The sequence below is a fragment of the Macaca mulatta genome, chromosome 2 (genome assembly GCF_049350105.2).
Source record: "Macaca mulatta isolate MMU2019108-1 chromosome 2, T2T-MMU8v2.0, whole genome shotgun sequence".
Taxonomy (NCBI): Eukaryota; Metazoa; Chordata; class Mammalia; order Primates; family Cercopithecidae; genus Macaca; species Macaca mulatta.
In genome coordinates this window covers 30097943-30123460 of record NC_133407.1, presented here as the reverse complement: position 1 = coordinate 30123460, position 25518 = coordinate 30097943, and the positions used below count along the sequence as shown (strand labels likewise).

The following is a 25518-nucleotide window of genomic DNA, read 5'->3' as shown; positions in this document are numbered from 1 at the left end:
ACTGTTTCCTGATTCTGAATCTTAGGCACTACAGTATACCAATGTACCCATTTGAGAAATCTCTTTCTCTGATGCCCTTGTGTGGTTAAATCACTCATCCTCTCTAGAGATTAAAATGTCTAGTACCTGTACTTAGAAATAGAAGAAAAAAAAGATACCAAATTCGTGTTAAGTTCCAGAGGTCCTAAATAGAACCTTTTTAAACAAACAAACAAACAAACAAAAAAACCTTAAACCACAGAGCGAAAACAAGAACTAAAGTACTTCGAGCAATTCATTTTCCAAAAGTAAATATTAGAATTAGGTTCTATAACTCTTTACAGGAGACTTTATGTTCCCTATTGCATTCCTTCTGTACATGAGCATATTAGATTTTTAAGCCATACTGCCTAAAAATTGGGGGTAAAATATCTCCTGGCTTTTAGCTATTTATGGGGTCACAGAACTAACTTTGGAAATTACATAAAACCTATGAAAGCTGTCCCCCATGCATTCTCAAAACTGGCTTATAATCTCAGGGTCTGCATAAAACCTTAGAGCAGATTGTGGGGTCCATGGACCCCACTCAGCTCTGATCCAAGACTTCACAGATGACTGAGGGCTAAACCACAGCTTTGATTTCTGTGTTTTATTCATCGTTGTTAGCTTTCAGATAAGACTTCCCATGTCTACCAGATAAATATAAACCAATGTCACCTCTGGATTAGATCATAAAGAAAAATCAAATTAATCTGGCTTCATCTCAATCAATATTATGAAAATCCTTCACAGTATAGGAAAATGCCATCCTCTGGTAATCGTCTCATTAGAAGTTATGGTGAAATGAGAAAAATGTGTTGGAATGGGTTGTAAATCATATAATAAAGAGCTCCATCCATCACTAAACATGTGTTTTCCAGGCTGAGCTGGTGATCATGCTTAGAAGGTGGACAAACCAAGTCCCTAAGGCCCATTATGGAATGGCTGAACAGTTATCTACACTTGCAGCTCTCTCTAAATTCAGGTGACTCTAGACCTTTACACAGATGACTTTAAAACACTGTATGTTGATAGCCTTAAATGGAGTCTCTTAGGCCAAATGTAGACTTTAGAACACAACTGAGGAATGGACATTGTAAGCGAACACGGGGTGATACTGTTAACATTTCTGTACTGGCAATGTCAGCATCTTTGTAAATTATCTGACTGTTATTGAAAATTTCCCATTTTACTCTTGAATATGAGAAGAAAATAAACAAATAAAAATTACAGTAAAGAAGTGTGGGTCTCAAATATAATGCAACTGAGACAAAATGAAAATTATTAGCCAGGCGGAAATACATGTACCATTGTGGAAGAAAAATTTAAAAATTAAAAAATGCTGCATATGTTTTTAAAGCTTGTTCTTAACTGTGATGTATAATTAGGTCTTTTTAAGCATTCAGACCTCTGAGTTCCCTGTAACTCCAAGGCTACTGTTGTGCTTACAAACGTGTAAGTTTAGTACACATATTCATGAACATTATCAAACATATAAAAGCATGAGACAGCTTGGAATGTCAGTAGGTTTTCTTAAGAGAAAAATTCAGAAGTGATTTGTTATTTGTTAGGTAAAAATACAGAATTAAGTATAACAGAAAAATATTTCATGAGATAGGATACTGTAAATAAAAGTATCTATAGAGTACTATTAATACAACCACTGATGTGCTATATTGGTTTATGAAATAAACATCTGCAAATCCTACAAGGTTAAGTCTGACGAATATTCCCGAGTTCCTACTGTGTGTCAGGATCTATGACAGTGATGAATACAACTTAGTTCCTTTGGGACAGTCAATTACAGTGCACACAGACAGCCTAGTTAGTCCACAGACTATTTCAAAACAATGTGGAAAATGCTACGATGGGCACATAAGGAGAGGACAGAACCTTGGGTGCTGGGAGTACAGGCGAGGTTAGTTAATGGAAAAGATACTGGCAAAAGCTCACCTCTTGATAACGGTCCCATCTTTATTCTACTTGACATTGTCTAGTCTAGGGTCTCATATTTGCTAAACTTCCAGATCGATTTATTTAAAGTACAAGCTTCAGTCTTCCACTTCCATTTTAAAATACGTCATAACTTTATAATGATTGCAAGTGTTCCTTAATGTTGAGTTTGAGTTATAATATAGTCCTTTAATTTTTTCACAAATGAAAAGTATTTGGTTGTTTTCACTAAAAATGAAGATTGCACCAAAATCTTCCATGTAGCCAGAGAGTTACTTAGACCATGTGGCATGTGCAAGTGGGATTTCAAACTCTCAATGCCCACATTTTAGAAAAACAACTAGTTATGGCACACTTTAGGACTGAAAACTGTTCTAAATGTTTTCTAAGTACCAGCTCATTTAATTCTCAAAACAAGACTGAGAAATTGGTACTATTATCTTCCTACTTGACAGATGAGAAAATTGAGTCATGGAGTCAGCTGCCCAAGCTTATATAGCTGGCCACAGCAGAACTCACATTCCTGATTCCTACAATGCTGGGAGCTAATTAAAGGGATGCTAGAGAGCAATGACAAACAAAAACACACAAAAAGTAACAGAATGAAGTTGTTGAAGAAACGCCATTACTCTAAAGAAATAGTCCCATTAAAAAGTAAAAAGAAAACTGGATCAAGCTGTGTCATATGTTATCATAACCCAGGAGTTTCAACACAGAGAAGAGTCTCATTGCGACATTTCACAAAGTTAATACTTGTTACATTTCTGAACTGCCTTGGAACAAATACCAGGTGGACAGTAAAATGGGACAAGCCTGAGACGGTGGTATCCAGTAATGAAGTATCATGTCTTGTTATTCAGATAAGAATGTGATCTCAAATAGTGCTAGCAATTAAAAACTTTACTCTTTTCTTAACTTCCAACCTATCAACTGGTTTGCATCTTCAACCTGAGTCAACTAGATTAGCATTTCTATGGGAAAATATTACAATAGAAAATAATCAATTTTTTTTAAGAGAGAAAGATGATGATGAAAGAGAACAAAGTTTCAGAGTAAGAATGAGAGAAAAGGACTGCTAAAGAAGTCAGCGAGCCACCTTCTCTGTCATGAGGAATTCTGCAACCTTATGAACTGTCCATGGTGAAACTCCAGCACCCCATAAGACTGCATATTAGAGCACAATGCAATCTTATATTTCTGAAGCGCCCTTCAAGCAAGCATCCCAGGGTGCTTTACAATCATTATGAGTTAAAATTAAAACTGAAGCACACACAATTCCTAATAGAATCATTTTAAAAATGCTAAACAGAACAAATAACTTTTAAGTCTAGATTTAAAAGTCCCAACAGCCAGAGCGTTCCTTGCTTCAATTGGCAATGAGCTGCAGAACCAGGGCTGAGGCTCTCCTCTGTTATGTTAAAGGCTCTCTTATGTTTTTTATACTCAGAGCACGTTATAATCAAGCAGTTTCCAACGAAAGACGGGGAAATTGAGTTCGTGTATCTGTTTGTTTTGATTATCTGGATTTTTTTTTTTTTTGGAGTGGGGGGTTGTTTATGAGTTTGCCCAAATCTGGCATGAAATGAAGCAGATCTATAAAGCAAATCCAGATAGAGCCCAATTTGAAGTTTCAGTAGTAATTGAGGAAAAAAGATGTCTAAAATATACGCTAAAACTAGTTCTGTTTTAGCAAGAAAATCAGTTTGGTTAGCATGATTTGCCTAAGCTGTTTTTTAAAACCATTAGAAAATAGCATTTAATAGGCTTTCTCTCAGGCCATGTCTACTCCTAAGCCTTGGGAGTATTTATTATTCTAAGCATCAGACAAAAAAAGAGGAAAAATACTCTCATGATATGGTAATTTTCCTTGCATTAGTGATTTTGAGGTCAAAGGAAACCTGTTCAGATCTGAAACAAGGCACAGGTAAAAAATCTATTAAGTGAAAATAAAGTAGTTACACATTGTTAAGCACTCTCTAAATTGGCATGGCTTAAACTCTTTTATGTTTTACTATTGTGAAAAGATAGTGGCTATAACATATTTGAGATCAATCCATTTTAAGTTAGATGCTTTATTAAGTTTGGCTTTTTTGATTAATATATCTGAAAGGTTACAGAGAGCTAACATCAAGCTACAATAAAATCCTTATGTATCTAAGTCATCTAAAAATGAGCCTGATATATTAGATTCAAAAAGGAAAACTTGCAATTTGGAGGACAATTCTGTTGTAGATTATACATATTATAATATTAACACAGAGCAGACATCTCACTAAGTTGAAAAAGGAACTAGAATGATGTCATGACTGGTTCAAAAGACGAGGCAAAAAAATTATTTGACTTAAGTTTTGCAATTCACACAACTACCCATATAAGACAGGCTTACCATTTCCTTTATGGATCCCACCATTACAGTAATACAATTGCTGAAAAGTGGTCATAATACCCAATTAGTATCAAGTACTTTAGTGCCTGGCAAGGCAGACATTTATAATCTGAGATTCCCATGGTCAGTAGGGTAAAAACTAAGGAAAGTTTTGTAATTTTAAAAAGGAAAGAAGATTCTCTGTAGAGCTTTTCTTCAAAATATATGATGTTTTAACATAAGATAATTTTATACTGGGAAGGGGCAAGTATAAAATCGTCCAGCTCAGCTCAAACAGGAATCATTTTATTTTAAAATGGAGCTGCTCGGAAAAGACTCGTTCATTGGATCAGGCCAGTCTGATGACTGGAGTCTGTATTTTCAAACGGACCTAAGAAATTCATCTGCCCACTATTTCTAATGAAAATGCCTAATATTATCTTGGGGTTCAAAACAAAGGGCTATTAGCATAATTATGCCTACTGGTCTTGAGGATACGAAAGAATAGGAAAGAGAAATAACTGCACAGAACTATACTGGCAAATCTTCTAGAACGTCCCAAATGCCAAGTTATCCCAAAAGTCAGCTCCTGTCTAGATCACCCGTGATTAGGGGCTTGAAATGACAGCAATGTACTTTTAAAACAAGACAATATACAAACAAAAAATCAAAGACACAAAACCAAAACACGTTAAAGAAAATTTTCAGCAATGAGAATAAATACACTTGGAAAACTACAAGTAGTTATCAGTACTTTAGAAAAATCAAAGTGTATTTATAAAACCTATCCAATTCATCTGAGAGGCTTTCATTTTGTCTTTTTTAAACTTCCTTTATCTGTGGTATGTGATGAAAGGGCTACTTGGTGAAGCTCACAGGCTCTGGGTATGAAGTCTTACTCTTCTGCTTCACCAGCAATGCAGCCATGGACACTCATGTCAACATTCTGTGCCTCAGGTTCCTCATTTAAAAATGGGGATATAAGACTATATCCTACTTAGGGGGACCAAAGGCACTCTCGATACATCAGAAGCACTAAATGAAAGTGTAATACTATTATTTCAACTAATAAGATGTTATATCCTTAACACTACATAGGAAATGGAATGCCTGGCATACGGCAGATTGTCAATACATACTTTTGAATATATGAATGTGAACAAATTTCATATGTTAGACTCTCACGTGAAATGCAATATATGAACACTGATGCTGGCTATTCTCTTAAGAACGTGATTACTAAAGCTGACTTAAAATTTTAAGAAACATGTTATTTCAGTCCAAAAACTGAAATAAAGTATAGTTTATTAAAAACACATTTATATAACATGATAGATTTGTAATTGTTGCTCCAGTATCATTTATAATCCAGACTGAAAATCAACTAAACACGTACGTGTATTTAATTCCTATGGAAATGACTGTCACATTTCAGGAGAGCAATACTGAAGCTAAGCTTCAGGAGTATGGGGTAGTTTCTTTTTAAAATCTATTTTGCCATTAATAAATAAATTGTCCAACATATTTGAGATCCTAGGATGCTGTGAATAAAAGGAAAATTGGAAAATCACCTTTCTCAATATTACTTCTAAATGTAATGTTCAAATTTAAATTTATTTTATATGTATTTTGCTACTTGAAAATAAAAATAACACTTCTCACCCACTCTATATGACTTGGCTTAAAGATATCTTTTCCAGGTGAGAAATAAGATAGAAAATAATCCAATGCCTTAAAAACGTGAAAGTTGTGACACGTGTGTGTGTGCACGTGCGTGTGTGTATATATGCCCGTGTGTGGTGACAGAGGAAAGGTAAAATTGTGCAAATCAGATCAAGACCTCCATGAAATACCTGACCTAAACATTTTTAGAAGAAAGACATTATGCTGGTAGAATAGCTGACCTTTTACTTAACAAAATGGATCTACACTGTATCAGAATGTATATATATTTATCTAGTATTTAAATGCAATTTCTAAAACTCCAGGGAAAATAAGCATCAAAATATAATGTTTTATTATAAATAGAAATGTTTACTTTTTAAATTCCAATTTTTCTCCCAAATCCATATCCTCAAAAGTTTTATGACTACAGGCTTTCTGGTCCCCAAATCAGAATTTATTCTCTCCTTAGCTGCAGTTTAGAATGCAACATTCAACTTATCTAACCACATCCACCGAAAAAAACAAAAGTAACAACAAAACATCTAACCTCAGATCTATAATGAGCTAAGCGTTTCTTATGTCTTAGAACATTTTACAAAAATAAAAAAACACGTGGTACAAAGAATTTAATAAATTAGTGTCAGTCTATTTGGGCAGATTTATGATAGGAAAGTGATAACAGAAATAAAAGTATGAGTTGTAAATCAAACCAAGCCCATTTATGGAATTTCTGCAGCTGGAGAACACCTTATGAATATTAGCAAAGAAAACATTATTGTACCCAAATGTAAATATTCCTTTTTTTTTTTTTTGAGATGGAGTCTTACTCTGTCACCAGACTAGAGTGCAGTGGTGCGATCTTGGCTCACTGCAACCTCCGCCTCCTGGGTTCAAGTGATTCTCCTGCCTCGGCCTCCCAAGTAGCTAAATCAGCACTTTAAAATTTATCACAGGCAAGGACATAGGCTTAGCAAGTCAGGACTTGTGTTAGTCATTAACCGGCACCGTGATTTTAATCTCCAGGGACACTGGCTCCTTCAACTGTCAAAGGGAGGAGCCTAGGAAGGATAATCCCTTCTGGTTCTAAGAATCCAAGTTCAAATGGACATTTGCTTACCAAGTATTAGACAATCGTCCTAAGAGCACAGGAGGTAGGGCTTATTCAACACCCCAGGCAAAATCCTGGTGGCTCCCCAGTTCCACTCCTCCTAGCCCCTGCTCTATAAAAGGAATTTACCTGCCCACAGGGTGAACTTTCTACTAACCATAATATTTAGGGACCCTGTAGCCATACTTGCTACTGGAGTACTTTATCATATTCAACAAAATAAAACCCTTACTGTACAGTAAAATGTGTATGCTGAATTGCACGCTAAAGGTTCTCTCGCATGAATGAATCAACACTCTATAGGGGAAGAAAGGGCTTAACACTTGGCATTTCTTGGTGTTAGGTCCCATTTTGCACAAGACTGAGGCCATATTTATTTGCTAGGCTTTTTTCACCATGACCATCTTCATCACCAAATCTTAACCATAGGAAAAAGAGTAGTTTTGTCAAACTCGGCATATACTTTGGACATAGGCTTTAGGGAACTTGCATCTCTCATCTTAATAACTCTAGACAGAAAAACATAATAAAGAAGCACAAAGAATACAGTTTATATTGAAAACATTCTGACTGGAGTATCAGATTCATAGAAAAAGAGAAGATGTTCAGCAAAATATAAAATAACTCCCTCATTTAGAGAACAATTTACATTTTTTCATACTGTTAAATATTAAATTAATTTCAAATATTTGCTTTCACTGCTAAACTATGCATAATTTTTAGAAGTTTTTTTAAAGAAAAGAATACTGTAATTATAATTGATGTTGAAATTGTAGCCTAGTTCCATCACTTAATGATTACAGTGAGGTATCCAGCCACAGGAGGCCATGTATCTGCAAACCTCTCTCTACAGAAATTCATCAATGTATGACTCCAAAACCAAGTCCTGAATTACATTTTGTCATTCTACTTAATGTTATAATTGTCTGTATGCAATTCATTTTCTATGATAACATTAAGTAAATTCACAATTCTATTTATAAGTTATAGCGAGGTGGAGTTTATTGGCTGAATGTTGATGTCATTTAACAATTAGTTCTCACTGACTGTATCAATAAATATCTCTACCGACATCCTCTTCTTCAGCTCATAGTAAATGCCTTAAGTCTTCGTCTGAATATGCTTCCACGATCAATGGGACATTTAGTAACATAAAGACACATGCGATTCCAGTACTGGGTGTTTATATTATGTTTTAACTGAGTTTTTAACAAGTTTATTTCTAGATCATCTCAAATTTTCAAATGTTAGCAACCATGTAACATGTTATCTGGAGTTGTCTGCAAAACAAAGTCCCAGAAGTAAGAGTCACCCCTTTATTCTATCATCCTATTGATTTGTGTTTAATTAGTTTAAATTATTTTTATTTGATGGTTATAAATTCCTATCCTCTCTATTCCAAGGGTGAGAGAGGGAAGATAGGAGATCAGCTGAAGGTGTAACTGAAATGACAAAAAAGAGTTTTCTCTGAATTGCAAGAAATGGACACTTAGCAATACAGAGAATATATAAACTGTGGCTATAGCTTATTGTAGAAGAATATAGAAAGCTATTAAATATAAACTTAATTCATTTGCTTCATTCCTAAAATTTGTAGCAAATATCAAAGTAAAAATGTTGGAATGTAACTTAGCAAATCTGAAATGCATGGAGTTTCTATGAAACAGAAGCACAAAGCCTACAAGATTCCCTTCAAAGGTACCCAATAATCTTCATGAGCCTCATATTAGAAATACATTTTGAGAATATCTGCTACTCAGAATATAGCAGAAATACACTTTGAGATCTCTCAATTGCAGAAATGTTTACAGCAGCGTCATACAGTTCAAGTTCAAATGGCTGAGACTAATATTCAGAATTAAAACTCAAATTAAAAGAAAACATTAAAAATTTGGTAAAAATCTAGTTGGACCAACATTTTAATAATACTGTATCATGGAATGGCCTTAAAATGGGTTTGGGTACTGAGGGGATGACTGTAACATATTATATATTTACATGTGTTACAGTCATCCCCTCAGTACCCAAACCCATTTTAAGCAGCCCTTTAAGAGTAGATTCATGGCATCCTTTTTTTTTTTTATTTGAAATCAGCTGAGTTTCATCAAAAATGATGTTTGACTTTCTGTCTATAAGCAGGTAGGCAGTCTCTATCTAGAGTTTTAGCTGCCCTCCACCAAATTTATTCTAAACAAAGAAATCAAGGAAAATAATTTAAAAATCTTTATTTCATTTCAAATATCCCTGATGGTATGACAGGTATCTCAGAGGGAAAAAAGAAAATTCCACTGAAAAAAAAAAACAGAAAAGTAGTAAACCAAAGCCACAAAACTGGTCACAAAATCCTAATGAATTAACCACTATTCAACCTTTAGTTAAGGGTAATTATTTTCATAATTATTTGTACTAAAATACTTTTAATTTTTTGGTAATGAATATCCAAGAATTGTACTGTTGTTTTATTCAGATAGCACGGTGAAGTTTTACGCATTCACACTGCCACTGCCATTCCCTCTCACCAAAGCTTTGTGGGATTAGTACCACCTTGACTCTTTCTTCAATAAGGGCATTCAGGAGAATGTAGCCATCATGCTCATAGCACTCAGAAGACAAATCTAAAAATTAGCCAGCGGAGTCTTCCACTGAACTGTTTTTCCTGTAAACAGTCCTTTGGCTCTTTTCCCCAAGGGAGAAAAAGCGTATAGGCTCTGTTCACAACAAATCAGGCATATTTTAAAAGGTCACCAGTGGTCAAGTCACTTTACATTTTTGGCAGATTCTTGCTTCAGATACCAGTTGCTTTAAACCAGGGAGCTCCATCAAACCTCAAATCAGGGTTGCCCATGATGTCTTATTATTTATTACATGCTATGCTAAGTACCTGTGAAAGGGGGCACTCCTTGGCCAACGAACTCTGATTCATATCTTTCAGTAAGTCCTTCAGAGCATTCCTCACTGTGGTGTGCGACCATTGTTCGGGAGGCAAGTCTTCTAGTTTGGGGCAACTATTTGAGACATAGATTAGAAAGGGGATTATTACAAGATTGCATCCCGCTGCAGAACATTCCTTTAAGACAGACAGATTTCATTTTGCGCATCAAACAGATGCATCTGGAGATTGCTCTCGGTCTCCTGATTGTTCCGATTAGTTAATTACTTTATACAACACATCTGCTGTATCGATGCATGAATTATACATCAGCTGCCTGTGGTGGCTATTTTTTCATGTTACTTCTACCTTCCTGCTCTGATGCGCTTGGGAAGACAATTTAAGGTGTACTGCTTTCTCCTGAGCCATCGTGAAAAGCTTTAACGTATTAACCGATTTCCTTTCATTACTCTGTACATACGAATTAAAATCATAAAAAAATAAATAAATAAGATTGTGGTAATAGTGAATAAGACAGTCTTTCACAAAATGTACACAGATGGCACTGTTCATGATATGCAAAAATATTTTTTTCTTAAGTAAACTTTATGTAAAATGCCTTCTTGTAATGCATTATTTAATTGACTAAACGTAAAAAGTCTTCTCTTTTGATAACCTGCACAAACCCACACATTTTGTGTGTGTGTTTGGGGGGGTTGCTTTTAAATTATACATTGAAGTTAGGAAAAAAGGCAGAAGGATAGGGTAACAAAATCGAATCGATCTGTATTAACCTTTCTGAAACACGGAGTAAAAAAAAAAATTGAAGGTTGACCAGAGAGAGATGCTTCATTTCAAAAGATCAGGTAAGAAGAAGGTTTCACCCTAGATTTGCTGTCTTGACTCACCTGTGTAACTGAATTTTCAATGTGACCACATGATACACATCTTGAAGCATATCTGCTACTGTAGCATCAGGGGCATCTGTCACGTAAGACAGTGGAACTGGATTCCACTTTCCAACCTGGATTAGCCCTATTTCAGATAAAGAGGATATGTCACTAAATATTTTACCCTCAAATAATATATCTAGTAGAAGGGTGTTCTTTCCTACTACCCCTACCACAAGCAATACCGTTATTTCTGTCTGAATGATTCCCTTCCCTCTAAAAGGCAGGTCAATGAAAATATTCACAGCTTAGCTTTCCAAATTGTAAAATTATGTAAATGACTGTAGGGTTGTTTATTATTTTGGAAATAAAACCCCATCAATAAAACCTATGCATAAGGCCACATTTTCCTAACTTACAGGAAGTTCTAATAAGACATAGCTGAACCAGTTCTAAATGGCTTTACGATTTAGATAAGATTCTCTATTGCAGTGGGAATCAGCATTGAAAAATACTTTACAGCCCATAAAACCATCAGAAACAGAATAAAAGAAACAGAACTAGATATTCAGTCATAAATGCAAATTGACTCTCAACAGTCCATCTGCTCAAATACGCTCCTCACTTCCTTGTGGGTCCTCAGTGGAGCAGATTATTAAGGTCAATAAGCATACTAATGATTCAGCTGAAGTAATTTAAAAAAAAAAATCTACCTCGACATTCCACATGAGCAAAATGTGTGTTAACTAAACTAAACTGAATTAAGCCAATTTTTTAAAGCCACAGCCTAAAAGGAACCAATGTAATACACAGGCTACAGTTCTTTGAATAAAAATATTCAGTGCTTTCTCTGCAAGGTAAACAAAGAATGCCAAGCAATTTTTCCAACCCCACGTACACATTATTTACCTTTGGCCTGGGCAGCAGAGCTATGTGAATAACCTAGAGACAGCAATGCCATTTCGATCAGCTGGTTGAAAAGCATATCCTTTCTCACCAGCACAAATTCTGCATGCTCCTCCTTGCAATCATATTCAATGGCGTTTTCATAATGTTCCACCACACAGAAAACTGGCAGCATGGTTCCTATCAAAAAGATGAAGAAAGAGGGATGGAAAACCAACAGTCTTCAGAAATACAGCTTGGTGGGGGGAGGAAAAATTAGCTATGAAAATAAATAATCACAAGAGATTCACTGTGCTTCCAAGGCAGACTGGGTACAGAACTACAGGCACATGCACACAAATATATACATTCTCATATTAAAGTTGTAACAGAAATATTGAAGTAGAATGTGAACTTGGTCCTAAGGTAAGTTGTGCTCTAAATTAACAGTGCATTTTCCAAAAGCAATGAATGCAGAATTACCTTTCTGATCAAATAATAATGGTGACGAAAGAAAAATGTGTCTTCCTTAATTTGCTATGAGTAGTATACAGTATGCAAACACAACTCACTGTTTATCTTCAGAAGAACCCACCTTTCTACTGCCTACATGATTTTGCTAATAATAAACTTTTCCTGCTTGTGTCCAAACAAATTATCTTCGACCAAGAAATTTTCATTTTCTTCCTTTTTTAGATATTAACTCTAACTGGTTCCACAAAAAGTACTTAACCAAACCGGTCATCATAATACAGAATTTCAATATGTGCATAATCTAGACAAATAACATTTGCTTTATGAATACTCATTTAACCTACCTAAAAAGATAGCACAGTACCCATAAGTCTTTAAAATCAACAAGCTTTGTTATAGCAAATAAGGTAAAAATGAGAGAGAGAAAAGGAAACTGACCTTATCAGGACATACTAGGAAAAAGGAATCTGCATAGATTTGGTGTGCTCTCTCTTTATATATTTTAATCCAATATAGTAACTCAGTAGCCAGATGATTAACAAGCACAGGCCACACCACTATTAGAAAGACACTGCTTCTAGAAATTGGTATTACGGAATGCTGTGGTACTCAAGGTGTTTATGCAGCGCACTGTCAGACTTCCAGTGACAACGGAAAAGGGTTAAAAGCAGATGCATCTGAATTGTACTGTGGCAAACTGCCAGAAGGGTATCATCTTTAGCATAAATGATGACAAGGGTTACTTTAACAGGGCACCCAGGATCCACAATTAGTCCTACAATACTAATGCCTCTACAAGCTCTGTCCTCTGGACTCACAGAATCATAACAACTTCTGAAGATGTCTTAGTGCACACCAACCGTAGCTAAAAAAATCAAGATTTCCTACTGACACCAGAGAGGCCCTTCAAAGATTCTCTATTTGCTTGTTTCTGCTGAACAAAAGCCGGCAATCAAACAGCTATATCCTTCTACATGTGAGTCTTCACCAAAGCTTTAGCGAACTGTTCACAAGAGATTCTAGGTCTGACAAATAAACCCCTTTAGGTTTACTTAGAAAAACTCACAAACTCATTCGGAGGTACCAACAGGCTAGGCATGAAAAACAAGCCGCAGAGCTTGCCAATATTTTTGTCATTCATTCAGCTGTTTTATACCAGAGAGAGAACCCGTCAGGGATCAGAAGACAACTTGGGGAGACCACAGCAAAAATAGCAATATGCAAACTGGTGATTCCTTCCTTGGCTTGAAGGTATTTTGGCAAAATCGCCTAAACAAATAAAAGCATTCAATCCCTTTTTCTTAGTAGTGTTTTCTCATCTCAGCCATAATTTTCATCTAGCACCTGTCAGATAGAAACCATCCACATGAAAAATAAGATGAAAATGTTAATAAAAACCCACAAAAAGACTTTAGCAATTTTGTTATTTGGAGTATCTGAGACCCTCCTACAATTAAATTGCATTTTGAGAATACATCCAAAGCAAAACAAAACAAAACAAAAAAGCATTTGAGCAGGAAGTGAATTTACTGTACTTTTAGTTCTTCCTCCTCCTGTCCTGATATCTTCAAAGAGTTGGGTAAGTACAACAAAAACATACACATTGATTTTTCCTTTTGTAGGATGAAACAGATGTATTCTACAATACGCTTTTCCTTAGATCTATAAAACAACTGTGGGGTTTTCAAACTATTGAAATATATTGGATTTATTGTGGATTTTATTGATCATGTTTAGAGGTACCCTAAAATAATAAAGATGGCTATAAAGTGACAATAGTACCATCTAATTACAGACCTTCTAGCAAACTGTTGCGGTTACCCTCCCGTTCCCGGGAGTAATGCTGAACACAAGCCTTTTCTGAACTGTCTGATTATTCGTGCTAGTGTTTGGCGAGAGTTCCAACTACAGCAACTTCATAACCTTCCAGCATTTAAAGGGGAGAGCACTGGTCACTGCTGAATGCTAAAAATACCACATGATTTAAACCTGAAGGCAGTCTTAGAAGCTTTTGCTGAAGGTTTATGAGCCTGTGTAAACAGCACGTCTGCCATAAGGAGCAGTGAAGTCTGTAGAATCCTTGTCTAAAACTGTCCTGGCATTAAAGTTTGCTGTGCAAATATCACATAATACCAGAGACAGCTGAAATCTCCTATTTAGGAATTTATGGAACTTACATGTTTGCAGGCGTCAGAAAGTCTTTTTTATAGAGCCCCAGTGCTTCACAGTACAATATTAATGCACTCTGTTTGAAAAGCCGTAATAAATTATATTTTTAATGCTCTTACCCTGGCTTTCTTAAGATGCATACATTCTTGGCAAACAATCAATAAATAGGGTAATCATGAGTAGAGGCCAAAGAATTTGCTGAAGTGCTGTTTTTCCATTTTTAATAGATAAAGATCTAACAATACGGACTGCTGTGTCTGTTCATTTCAGGATCAATATATTCTTTGTTTTCGCCAAACCAAGGAAAAAATAAATGATTGTATGATAAATGTTATGCATCAAACACAATGAAATTCCTCTGCCTTCTAACTTTATCTACTTAATATTCTTGGTTGCTAAAATACAGCATTTTTATCCATTGCTTAGCAAATGTAAGGAAAATCTGATTCCTACACATGTTACTCAGACACAAAATGAAGCTCCTTATGAGGCACATGCATTACACCCAGGGTAGGCACTGCTTTACAGGAACAACACTGTTAAACACAGTCAAAGTTGTTAAACTGCATCAATTTAATACTGGTAGAAAAGAGTCACACAGTTACACATCTTCCCCTTAAAAACTTTCCTAAATTTGTTCTTTCTTCATCAAAAATACCCAATTAAAACAAAAATTAAAAACCAGGATCATCAGAATTTTTACTGCTAATGAATTTGCTCTTAAGAAAATAAGCCACAAACAATAACATTACCAAACGTCTACATAAGATTTCCAAGATCTCTGAAACTGCCTTACAACTAAAAATCTTAGGAAGAAGCTGGAGTAGCTCTCAAACCACCTAAGTGTTTTATTCTTAATCAGGTTAGTTTAAAGCAACAGCCGCCTACGATCCTCTACTGTAACACCTTTTGAATGGACCCTTGCGTAAACTAAAACCATTATATTTAATTCAGTCCTTATTATCCAAAATGTTCAATGATTCCAGTCTATAGTAAAACGCTCCACCCAAGCATGGAGCCTATACTTTCCAACATGATTGATACTAAGGACCCAGAATGTAACTAATTTAAGATCATAAAGAGAATAAAGGCAGGGTATACAAACCATGTTCTGCCACTCCTCCCCACCCCACCTCCCCCCAGTGTGGCCTTGTGTAGACAATAGGGCTTTCAGCTTTCCAGGATTTGGCTTGAAAGTATTTACCTTTCCTAAGGTTGGTTTTCATCAGATGGCCCGAGTGTTTTAAAGGCACTCCCTGCATTTTTGCACCTGTACTCCCAAGCCTTCCTCTTCCTAGCGGGCTCCCGTTCTGCTCCAGGCGGGCAATCTTGGCTGGTGGACCCTTCGGATCACTCACATTGTTAGACATTTCTGAATGTTCTTTCCCCTGAGTTGCCTCGTTCAAATGATCCATACTCAGTCACTGTCTAAAGATCACCTGCCAGAATTTAAAAAGAAGACATGTTATAATTGGGTGGGGACCTACGTGTATATATGTGTCCTATGTAAATGTTTTAGCTCTAGATATCTCTCCACAAATATAATGTATTGGTAAAATGGCCTATCTAGATATGATACAGATGTTACTATATTTCTAGATAATAGCCTTACATTCTTATTTAAATTAACAAAATGATCTGTGGAAACTGTACCAATACACACGAATAAAAAGGCAATTGGCCTATAAAAAAAACTAAGTGGGGAGAAATGGGCTTACTTTTAGAACAAGAATTATCACAAGTATAGCTAAAAAGAAAACAGCAAATTTTATTTATGTAGTCCCAATTTTTAACAATTAGAAACTCATTACAAAATACAGCAGAAACACTTTAATAAAGGATGGAAAGATGATCACAGTTCAAAATATTAGAAATCTAATGTATATGTTTATATGTGTATGTACATATAATATACATATACATATATGTTTTATATGTATATGAATATAAATTCTGAGGAAAATCATACACAATCTCAAAAGAAGGTAACAAACATCTAACTGTTTTTTAAACTCCCCACTGGCTTTTATAAGTTAATGCATAGAAAAAGTTTTCCACTATCAAAGTTTCAAGAGTTATGTGACAGATCTAGTCAAGTCTTGGGTCAAACATGTGATTGGATCAGTTTACCCCTAAGGAAACAGGAAGAAGTGAAGGGTTTTCAAATATCCAATGTACTGATGCATTAAAACTCATGTGTTTTGTAGTATTTAGGTGTCCATTAGCAATAGAGGGCTGTTAACAATAAATATTTTTTAAAAATTTAGAATACACTTTGTGATATACACATTAGGTTGAAGTGCCAAGCTCAATTAAAACACACACACACAAAAAAAAAAACCTTGATGACACTGGTAAAACAAAATATCCAGTATTCAGAAACAACCTCAGCATGCAATGGCGTTAACATTGTAATTAACTTCAAAAAAATTAACAGATAATTATTTTCAGTTATATACTAGACATCAATTTTCACATCATTTATAGTAAAGTGATTAGATAATATCAAAGTCATTTTTAAAGCATAGTTTTAATTAGAATTGATAAGAACAGGTAAGTAGAATTATTTTATGAACTTTGATGGTATTTGAAATATTGAGCTTATGAAAATAAGGCATCATATTTAGGAAAACCAGAGAGAATAATTACCATTTTTCCTAGCTGTCTAGTAATTTGACATGGCTTGTTTTTGTTGTAAATTGTTACACTGAAGCTATTTAAATCTGGATTTGCTGAAAGCCAGTTTGTGTTAGCATGGCTTTTCTGTAAACATTTTTTTCTTCTGTTTAACCATAGCCTACTTCTTACCATATAATCAAGAAAAGGGGGGCAGTAATGTTAATCTGGAAGTTTAAAAGCAACCTTAAGAATGCCAATTGAAGAACTATAAAGTTTGAGAAAAATTAACGGCTATTTATCTTTGTACTCCAGAGTGGCACACTGAGAACTAAAGGTTTACCGTTGATCGAGGTCCCATCTGTTTTTGGTTATGAGGTTCATTAACAATAAATGTGCCTTTTTAAACCACTTTTTATCAAGATTACTCTTTTCCATTATATTAAACTGCAGTCTAAAGCCAAAATTAGAAAGCAATGATTATTAACTTATTCAAAACACTCTTTATAATGTTTCATGTGGATAATACAGAGCTGCTTTTTCTGAAATTGGTTGCCTCATCCTAGAGCAGAAGATGAATTTTAAAACATATGATTTGAAAAGAAAAATGTTTAGCCCTTGGGGCAATTTAAGAGGAAAAAAAGGGAGGGGGTGTAGACAACAGCATCAAAGTTAATGCTATAAAACATATTAAGTAATCATGAAGCTTAACAACACTATAAACCGTACAGCAAATGAAAATGATATATTATAATTTAGTTAATGTATTGACAATCAAAGTATCACATAGGTCATGAAAAACTGTCCTTTGAATACCCACCTATAAGCATCTATTAAACACTAAGTCATGGTGTAAAAAGCTTCACATTACAAACCAAAATTAAATGCACATAAAACACCCAATTTACTCATTTAAACTCTATGCCCGGGCTAAAGTTCACCAAACCACAGTTTGGAATTGAAAAGAGCAATCTCCAACAGGCCTGCCTGGATGACAGCAGCAGGAACTAACTATGGTCTCAACAGATGCCAGGCTGAAGAGTTTCTTTTGAGTTACACATGTTACAACCCATTTTAGTGTAATGTCTGGTTGCCACACAGAAAGCAAGCTACTTTCTGAAAATCCCATTTATCTGCCCATAAACTAAGACCATATATGATAATTACTTAATAAAACAGTGAACTCTAACAATTATTTCCTTTAAAAAGAAAGAAAAGCACGAAATTATAGTTTTTTAAGAACCGATTTTTTTTGCAAAGTGAGATCCTTTTCAATGAGTTTCTAGCTGGATCGCCTCCTTCGTCCCCACACAACCCCATAATCACATTTTAAGATTGTGCCCTTATCCATTCCATATGGCCGGCACGATCCAGGCCAAGCTTTCACTGTGACCTTTTAAAGAGACAAAGAAGCAAAGTACTATCTAGAAACAGAAACACTGCAGTTTTACTGAGTGAAATTAGCAAAACCGACCTGAAACTCACCACTTCAAAACTTGACAGCATATAAATAACAAAAACAAAGGAGATTTCCTTTGCAGACCGGGTTCTTGAAGAGAAGTTCAAGACTGATGTTTTCTATGTCCTTTTTTTTTTAATTTAAAAAAAAAAAAAAAAAAAAGCAGCAGACCTGAAGGCGACTTCCCCTGAAATTGTATTATTTTTCCTTTCCCCTACCCCCGCCCCCCTAAGCGGGGGAAGGGCAGAAATAAACGTCTAGAAGAGTAGCCATGAGAAAGGGGTTTAAAAAAAAAAAATCACAATTCGAAAACCAACATATATGCGTTTGTAAAATGTCTAACCTCAGAGAACGGGGTTTGCGATGGGGAGGAGGGGAGAGTGGGAAGCAGGGAGGAGGAAGAAGATAAAATTGATCTGACAAGTGATTCGTTGGGGGGAAATCGTAAAAACAAAGCAAAACCCGTTATGAGCTGTACACTATGATGGTGCTGGGGAAACGAGGTGGTGACTGAGGATTCTCTTTAAAAAAAAAAAAAAAAAAAAAAATCACTGCGGACAATGTCTCCAAAAAGGAAAAAAAAAAAGGCCCTTCGCGTCTCTCACTCCCTCCTGCTCGCTCGGGTTCTTCGGTGTGAGGACTGAAAGTCTACTTCTGGCTGTCACTTGCAATATTATTCTCCAACAAACCCGAAGAACGCGCACTGGGAAGGCCACCTTGCCTCCCTTCCAATCACCCCCACCCCCCTCCCCAACAATCGTGACTAATATTAACAAACCTTAAACTTTTCCCCACAGCCTCGCACCCCCAACGAGGGCATCTAGCGGGGGACAGCGAGGGTGGGGGGCAGAGGGTCGCGAGAAAAGCCCCGGAAAGGCACTAAAATGCCACTTTTGATTCTGCCCTCGCTGACAACAGCCCCAAGGACCCTCTCCCTGCCCATTGACGCGGGGCTGTGAGCGTCTGGGATCCCAGCAAGTGAGGAAAGAAGAGGTTCGGGGGGAGGGGGAGGAGGAGAAAGATCAGAAGGCACCCCCAGCCACCTCCACCGCCTAGGCAGCGACAAACTCCCCGCCCCCTCCCCCCAAAAAGTCGCCAAGCTCTCACTCGTCCAGAGTCCGAGGTAAACAACGAGCACCACAATGGCACTAGGACTTGGGGGGGGAAGAAACCCAGAAACCCCAACAAAACTGATCAGGAGTTTCCTGAAATGAAAGAGGGGGGCGGGCAGCGTCCTCTGGAGTCGCCCTGGCTTTCGGCTGGGCCCCCAGGCAGGCTAGAGGGCGGCCGCGGCTGTTGTTGTTGTGACGAGGCCGGGTGTTGCTGGGTGGCACAGGGAGAGGTGTGTGTGTGTTTGTGTGTGTGTGCGTGAGTGTGAGCGCGAGTCCCCGGACGGGGCTGCTTCTCTCGCTCTCTCCCTCGCTCGCTCTCCCCCTCGCTGCCGTCTCTGCCCCCATTAAATTATTAGTTGACTCATCCCGGCCGCTGTCGCCGCCGCCGCCGTGCCCCGCTCGGCTCCGCGCGTCCGCCCGGGCTGCAGCCCTCTCCGCCGCTGCTCCTGCTGCTGCTGCCGCCGCCGCCGCCGCTGCCGCTGTGGGTGCCTCTTCTTCCTCCTCCTCATTTTAATACAAAATCACCCCGCTCGCAGCCCCAGCCCCGAGCACGCAGCCTCCTCCCGGCCGCCCGCCGCCGCCCGGAGCCTTCCCCAGCGGGGCCGGCTCATCCGCCGCGTCCGGGGAACGGGAGCGAGCGAGAAAGTGGCGGCGGCGGCGGCGGAGGAGGGGGGAGGAGAGGAGGAAGGGGGTGCGGAGCCGAGGAGGAAGGCGGCGTGGGGGGGCAGGGTGCACGGAGCGGGCGGAAAAGGGATGGGGATTAAAACCCGGGCTGGAGGGCCGGGATTGGGGGAGGGGGCGGGGGCGGCGAGTTAAAAAGCCGAAAGACAAGTAACTAGTGAATGAGTGAGGGAAGGTGGGGGGAGCGCACGATTTCCGGCCCTGGGCGCGCAAGAATTTGTAATGAGCTTGATTAGAGTGAGGCGGCCCGACATTTATTACACACAATACCCAGAATAACAGGGCGCTGCGCGAGGGCTAGCGCCGGCCGCCGCCAGACGCGCCAGGGAGGGCGCAGAGGGGAGGAGGAGAGGGGGCTTCCCTGGCAGCGTCCGCCGGAGCGGGGAGGGGAGCGCGCGACGCGCGGGCGGCAGGGGCAGGTGTGTGAGTGGGAGCGAGGAGGGAGGAGGGGCAGGACGGGCACGGGGGGCGGGGGGAAGGAAAATGACGGGGAGGAGGGGGCGAGGGCCAGGGGAGAAAACTAACCAGCCACCCACACGCCACAAAAGCCACAAAAAGGAGTACGCCTGGAGCGTCGCAGAGGGACAGGCGGGGTGGGCGGACAGGGGGACGCACCGGCCCCGCAGGAGAAGGGCGCGGGTACGCAGGTGACAGGCGCTGAGGACTGAGGTAGGGAGACATCAGGAAGTGGCTGGAGGGGTACAGACGGAAGGCAGATCTCTCCGGAGAAGCGCGGAGGGTGCAGAAACATTTGTAGAGCAATAAAGGCCAGGAGCCTCGAAACGCTCCGAGTGTTTATCCTCTAAGGAGGGTGGTCCTTAAACTATGAAGAGCCAACATTAGAAAGAACTGAGTAAGAGCTTTCTGTACTAGTCAGACGTTGGTTCAAATCGCCCTCACCTCTGAGCCACAGAATACTTTGGAAGAAGAAATACGTGGCCGAGTTTAACAAAATTTGGGTCACTTGAAAGACACCTGACTTGTTATTATAAAGGAAAAGATGCTATCATTCTTCAAATAATTTACCCTGGGCAAAAAAGGAAAGTTTGGGTTGGTAAATACATCTGTTGTAGCAATAAACACTTCTGCTGTAATCTAGGATAGGTTACCCAGTTAGATAAATGGTCATTACCACATAAGTACGATCGTCTTATTTAGACAATCTATTAAATATAGTTCATGTAAAAATAATGTTATAATCTAACCCAAAATAGAAATGCATCATTTATCGCTTAGGTTTTAGTTCTAGCACTTTAGCACCCTGAAGGCAGTTAATCATTAAACAACAAAAATAAGAATTATTTTTCAGAATATGCTGGTAGGGAAAAGAGAAAAATTAGTCAGATAAACATTTTGTTACACATAAAAAAGCAACAAGTTAGCACAAGTACTGAGATAAGAGGGAAACATGCAAATTAAGCTCTGTAAAGCCACCAATACACTGAAGGCACACTGTTTACATTACAAATCTAAAGAAAAGCCAAAAGATAGAGCAGAAAAGTGTAGGAAATGATGACCTCCTGGGGGAGAGTAAGTTTAGGAGGAACACAATGAAAATATATCACTCTAATAGCACCCAAGTTTCACCCACAAACCAGAAAGGTTAGTCAAAATCTGGGAAGGCAACCATGAATCTTGGCACACAAACCCAAGCCTTGAGCAAAAGAATGAACGTGATAATAAAACAGAAAACACAGCATCAAAAATAGGAAAAGAAATTTAAGGCAAATTTTTAGTAAAAAGCCCAAATGATAGTAAATTTTTAAAAGTTAAAATGTGGGGAAATCTGAAGGAAGATATGTTAGCTAAAGTATAAGAAATGAGAAAGCTGTTGGGCAAAATTAAATTTAAACTAAGAGAAAACACCACTAAACAAAGATCACTGGAAATATCAATATTAAGATAGACTGAAATAAAATATTGTAAATATGCTATTACATCATTTTACAGAAATAAATAAGACAAAATGCCATCTGATTGCCTTACCCTCCTGATGACCTGGTCAATGCTAATATAATATGGGAATTAATACAGCAATCCTTAAATTTGAATAGCACCTTTTATCTAGGAGTCACAGATCTATTGATAAAAACAAAACATGGAAGTATGTAATAAGGACTGACATGGCCTTGGAAAATGATAAAAAGAACAAATGAGCATATTGACTATATTATAATGAATAACAATATAGCACAATAAACTTTCCCTCAAGCACATTTTTTATTCCCCAACTATATTATAAGAAATGACATAAGTAAAATGGCACATAGAGGTTTATGTACTAGTGGTATACATCACTGATGAAATGAATTACTATATATTAACTATCCTTTAGAATATTTCATTATAAGCCACTGAGTATTGGTCAGTGTAAAGCCAGATTAAAAATAAAGAACAAAAAAAGAAAGAAATTTGTCTTAGTCTGTTTTCTGTTCCTTATAACAGAATACCTGAAATTGGGCAATTTGTAAAGGAAATGAATTTATTTCTTACACTGTGGAGGCCGAGAAATTCCAGGTGGAGGGGCCTCATCTGGTGAGGGCCTTCTTCCTTGTGGGAGTTCTCTGCAGAGTCCCGTGTGGCACTGGATATTACATGGCAAGGGGCCTGAGTATGCTAGCTCAGGGCTCTCTTCCTTTTCTTACAAAGCCACCAGTCCCACTCCCATGATAACCCATTAATCCATTAACCCATTAATCCACGAATGGATTAATCCATTCACAAGAGCAAAGCCCACATGATCCAAACACCTCTTAAAGGCCCCACCTCTCAATATTGCCACATTGGGGATTAAATTTCAACATGAGTTTTGGAGAGGACAAGTATTCAAATCATAGCAATAATTAAGAAAATACCACCTTCCTAGGCATATGTGAACATAAACTATCACAGTGGGAGGAAAAAACATCAACACAGGGATCTTATATTAAGCAATTATGATGCAAGAAAGTATTGAAAAAAGTTAAAATAAACGTTATAAATCTGGCCATCAAAATAGAAAACCTCAAGAACATAAAATATTGCAATTCAAATACATGAACTATTTAACATGTGGATGCACATTTAAAATAGAGTGCATCAATTTTCTATCACATGAGAAGGCATTATCCTGGCTACACACAAAATTTTTAAAAACTTAATGAAAGGACTACTGCATGTTTCAGATGGCAATGTATTAAGATAAATATGCAGGCAGATATCCGAATGCATTAAAACACATTCAGAGTTCTGAATAGCACATACATTTGTAATAAACAGAAAAAGCATTTAGAATTCGAATGCTTTTAAGATATAGCAACTCCGCCAGTGGCTGTGTTAGCAAAGCAATGCTTACCACCATAACACTTTCTAAGGACATGGTTTTTTTCTTTTTTTTTTCATCTTTTTAAATTCAAATACAGTTGGCTATCTCTACACTTTTAAAGCAGCACAATTTATGTAGCATATTGCTCTTTTTGTCGTGTCAACTCTTTGTTTTTTGGCTTTAGCTGCAGGTGGTGTTTTCCATATATGAATTTCTGGGAATATGGTCTATGTTGGCCATATAAGGATGTGTATCTGAGCCATATGTTTTGCTGTCATGTGTCTCATTTTGTCTGTCTGGGATGTCAGGACAGATTTCTGCATCGTTTCCTGAATGGACCAAATACCAATTTGAAAGAGCAGGGAGGAAAAAACTGGGGCTGCAGCCCAAACAACTTTGTCAAAATATATATTGGAGAAGAAATGCAATATCCTGTAAACATTGCACCCTTCTTCTCACATATTATCTGTGACCGACATCATTACAACTGCATAGTTTGGGAAAAATCTACTTGTTCAAGTTCAGAAGTTTGCAGTATGTGTGTGCACACAGCTTAATCAGATTACGATCCTGCGTCTTAAACAGATCCCACTTCTTTGGAGGTCATGGCATGGCACATGCTAGCTGCCCTACTCTGAGAGCTGTGCCTCCTGCAGCCAACCTGACCCAGCCTTGAACTTGGGGAAAGGAAGCTGCCTCATGCTTTTCTTGTCTAGTTAATAATTAGAACCCTGATTAAACTTACTGAGTAATTATGCAAGAAGTTCTGGCCCCCATTATATACCCTCACAGAATCTTGTATCTCTCCTTTGAAACAGTCATCACAGTCTTAATTAATTAACAATTTGGGTAATTACTGGCTTAATAAATGTCTCTGTTACTAGACTGTAAGCCCTATGAGAGCAGAGACTGGGTGTCTTGCTCGCTGCCATATTACTAGGAATTTGGACAGTGTCCTTGCAATATTTATTTTATAAATGAATAGATGGCAACAAAAGCTCACAGTGTCACTTGCAACCAATTTCCACTACAAATTGCAGTGACAATTTTTTACAGAGATTGTAGGAAGAGGGAACATCGAAGAAGGTGGCTATATCCTTTAAATTTGAATTAATTTAAATAACATTTATAATTTACTTCCTCATTCACATTTCAGGTGCTCAATAGCCCCATGTGACTAATACTCTAAGTGGACAGTGTAGATTATAGAACTTCCCCATTGCAGAAAGTTCCACTGGACACTGCTTACCCTAGAGAACTCCTTTAAAAGACAACTAAGGGAATCCAAGACCTGGCCACGAGGAGTCTTAGAGGTGCTAAATGGCTTTCAGACATTCCAATGACGTCTGAATCAAGATAATTTTCCATTTTAGAATTAGCCTGTAGATCTGTAAAGTTGCATGAAATGAGACCCGTATACTGCTAAACACAAATTTAAGAACTTTCTAGACATGTCTGTACTTGAAAGGGTTCTGTAATACATTTTAAATAATGTGTTTACTCCAAAAGCTGCTTTCCATGAACATTTAAATATCTCATAGGTGAAGTTAGAAACCACAGTCATTCCCACCCTTAACCCTGTACCTACATTATATAAGCATAGCTACCCTTAGAAATGGCTCTTTTGGAAGCATTAATGTAGATACCTACTAGAACTGGGAGGGCATCCAGATAACAAATAATGATGCTCTGCAGAGAATGATGGCAAAAAGCTTCAAAATGTTGCAGGGGAGTTAAAGGAGTGATGATAATGAACTCTAAATATAGGGTTTAAGGATTTTTTGGTTTTGTTTTCTTCCCCTAAGAAGTTGGGTTTCAGTTTTAGCTAGACTGATAGCGATCAAAAGTTGTTTCCTAATTACTTGGCATAGATGTAAATACAGAGTAGTAATTCATGATACAGTTTTAATAGACAAAGGTCATTATAGTTGAGGGGGAAAAAACCCAATG

At 37.7% G+C, this 25518-nt stretch overlaps 1 protein-coding gene across 11 annotated transcripts in view; it reads right to left on the bottom strand.

The window, feature by feature from the left end:
* Nucleotides 1-25518, bottom strand: part of SATB1 (SATB homeobox 1) — a 97571-nt gene that overhangs the window by 57698 nt on the left and 14355 nt on the right. For 7 of the 11 annotated variants that reach the window (XM_028843128.2, XM_077990165.1, XM_077990166.1 and 4 more), the window contains exons 2-5: nt 15601-15835; nt 11778-11954; nt 10887-11013; nt 9991-10114 (exon numbers count right to left, since the gene is read on the bottom strand). In XM_028843128.2, the coding sequence (XP_028698961.1) occupies nt 9991-10114; nt 10887-11013; nt 11778-11954; nt 15601-15811 (639 nt within the window). In that variant the 5' untranslated portion in view covers nt 15812-15835. 11 annotated transcript variants of the gene reach the window in all.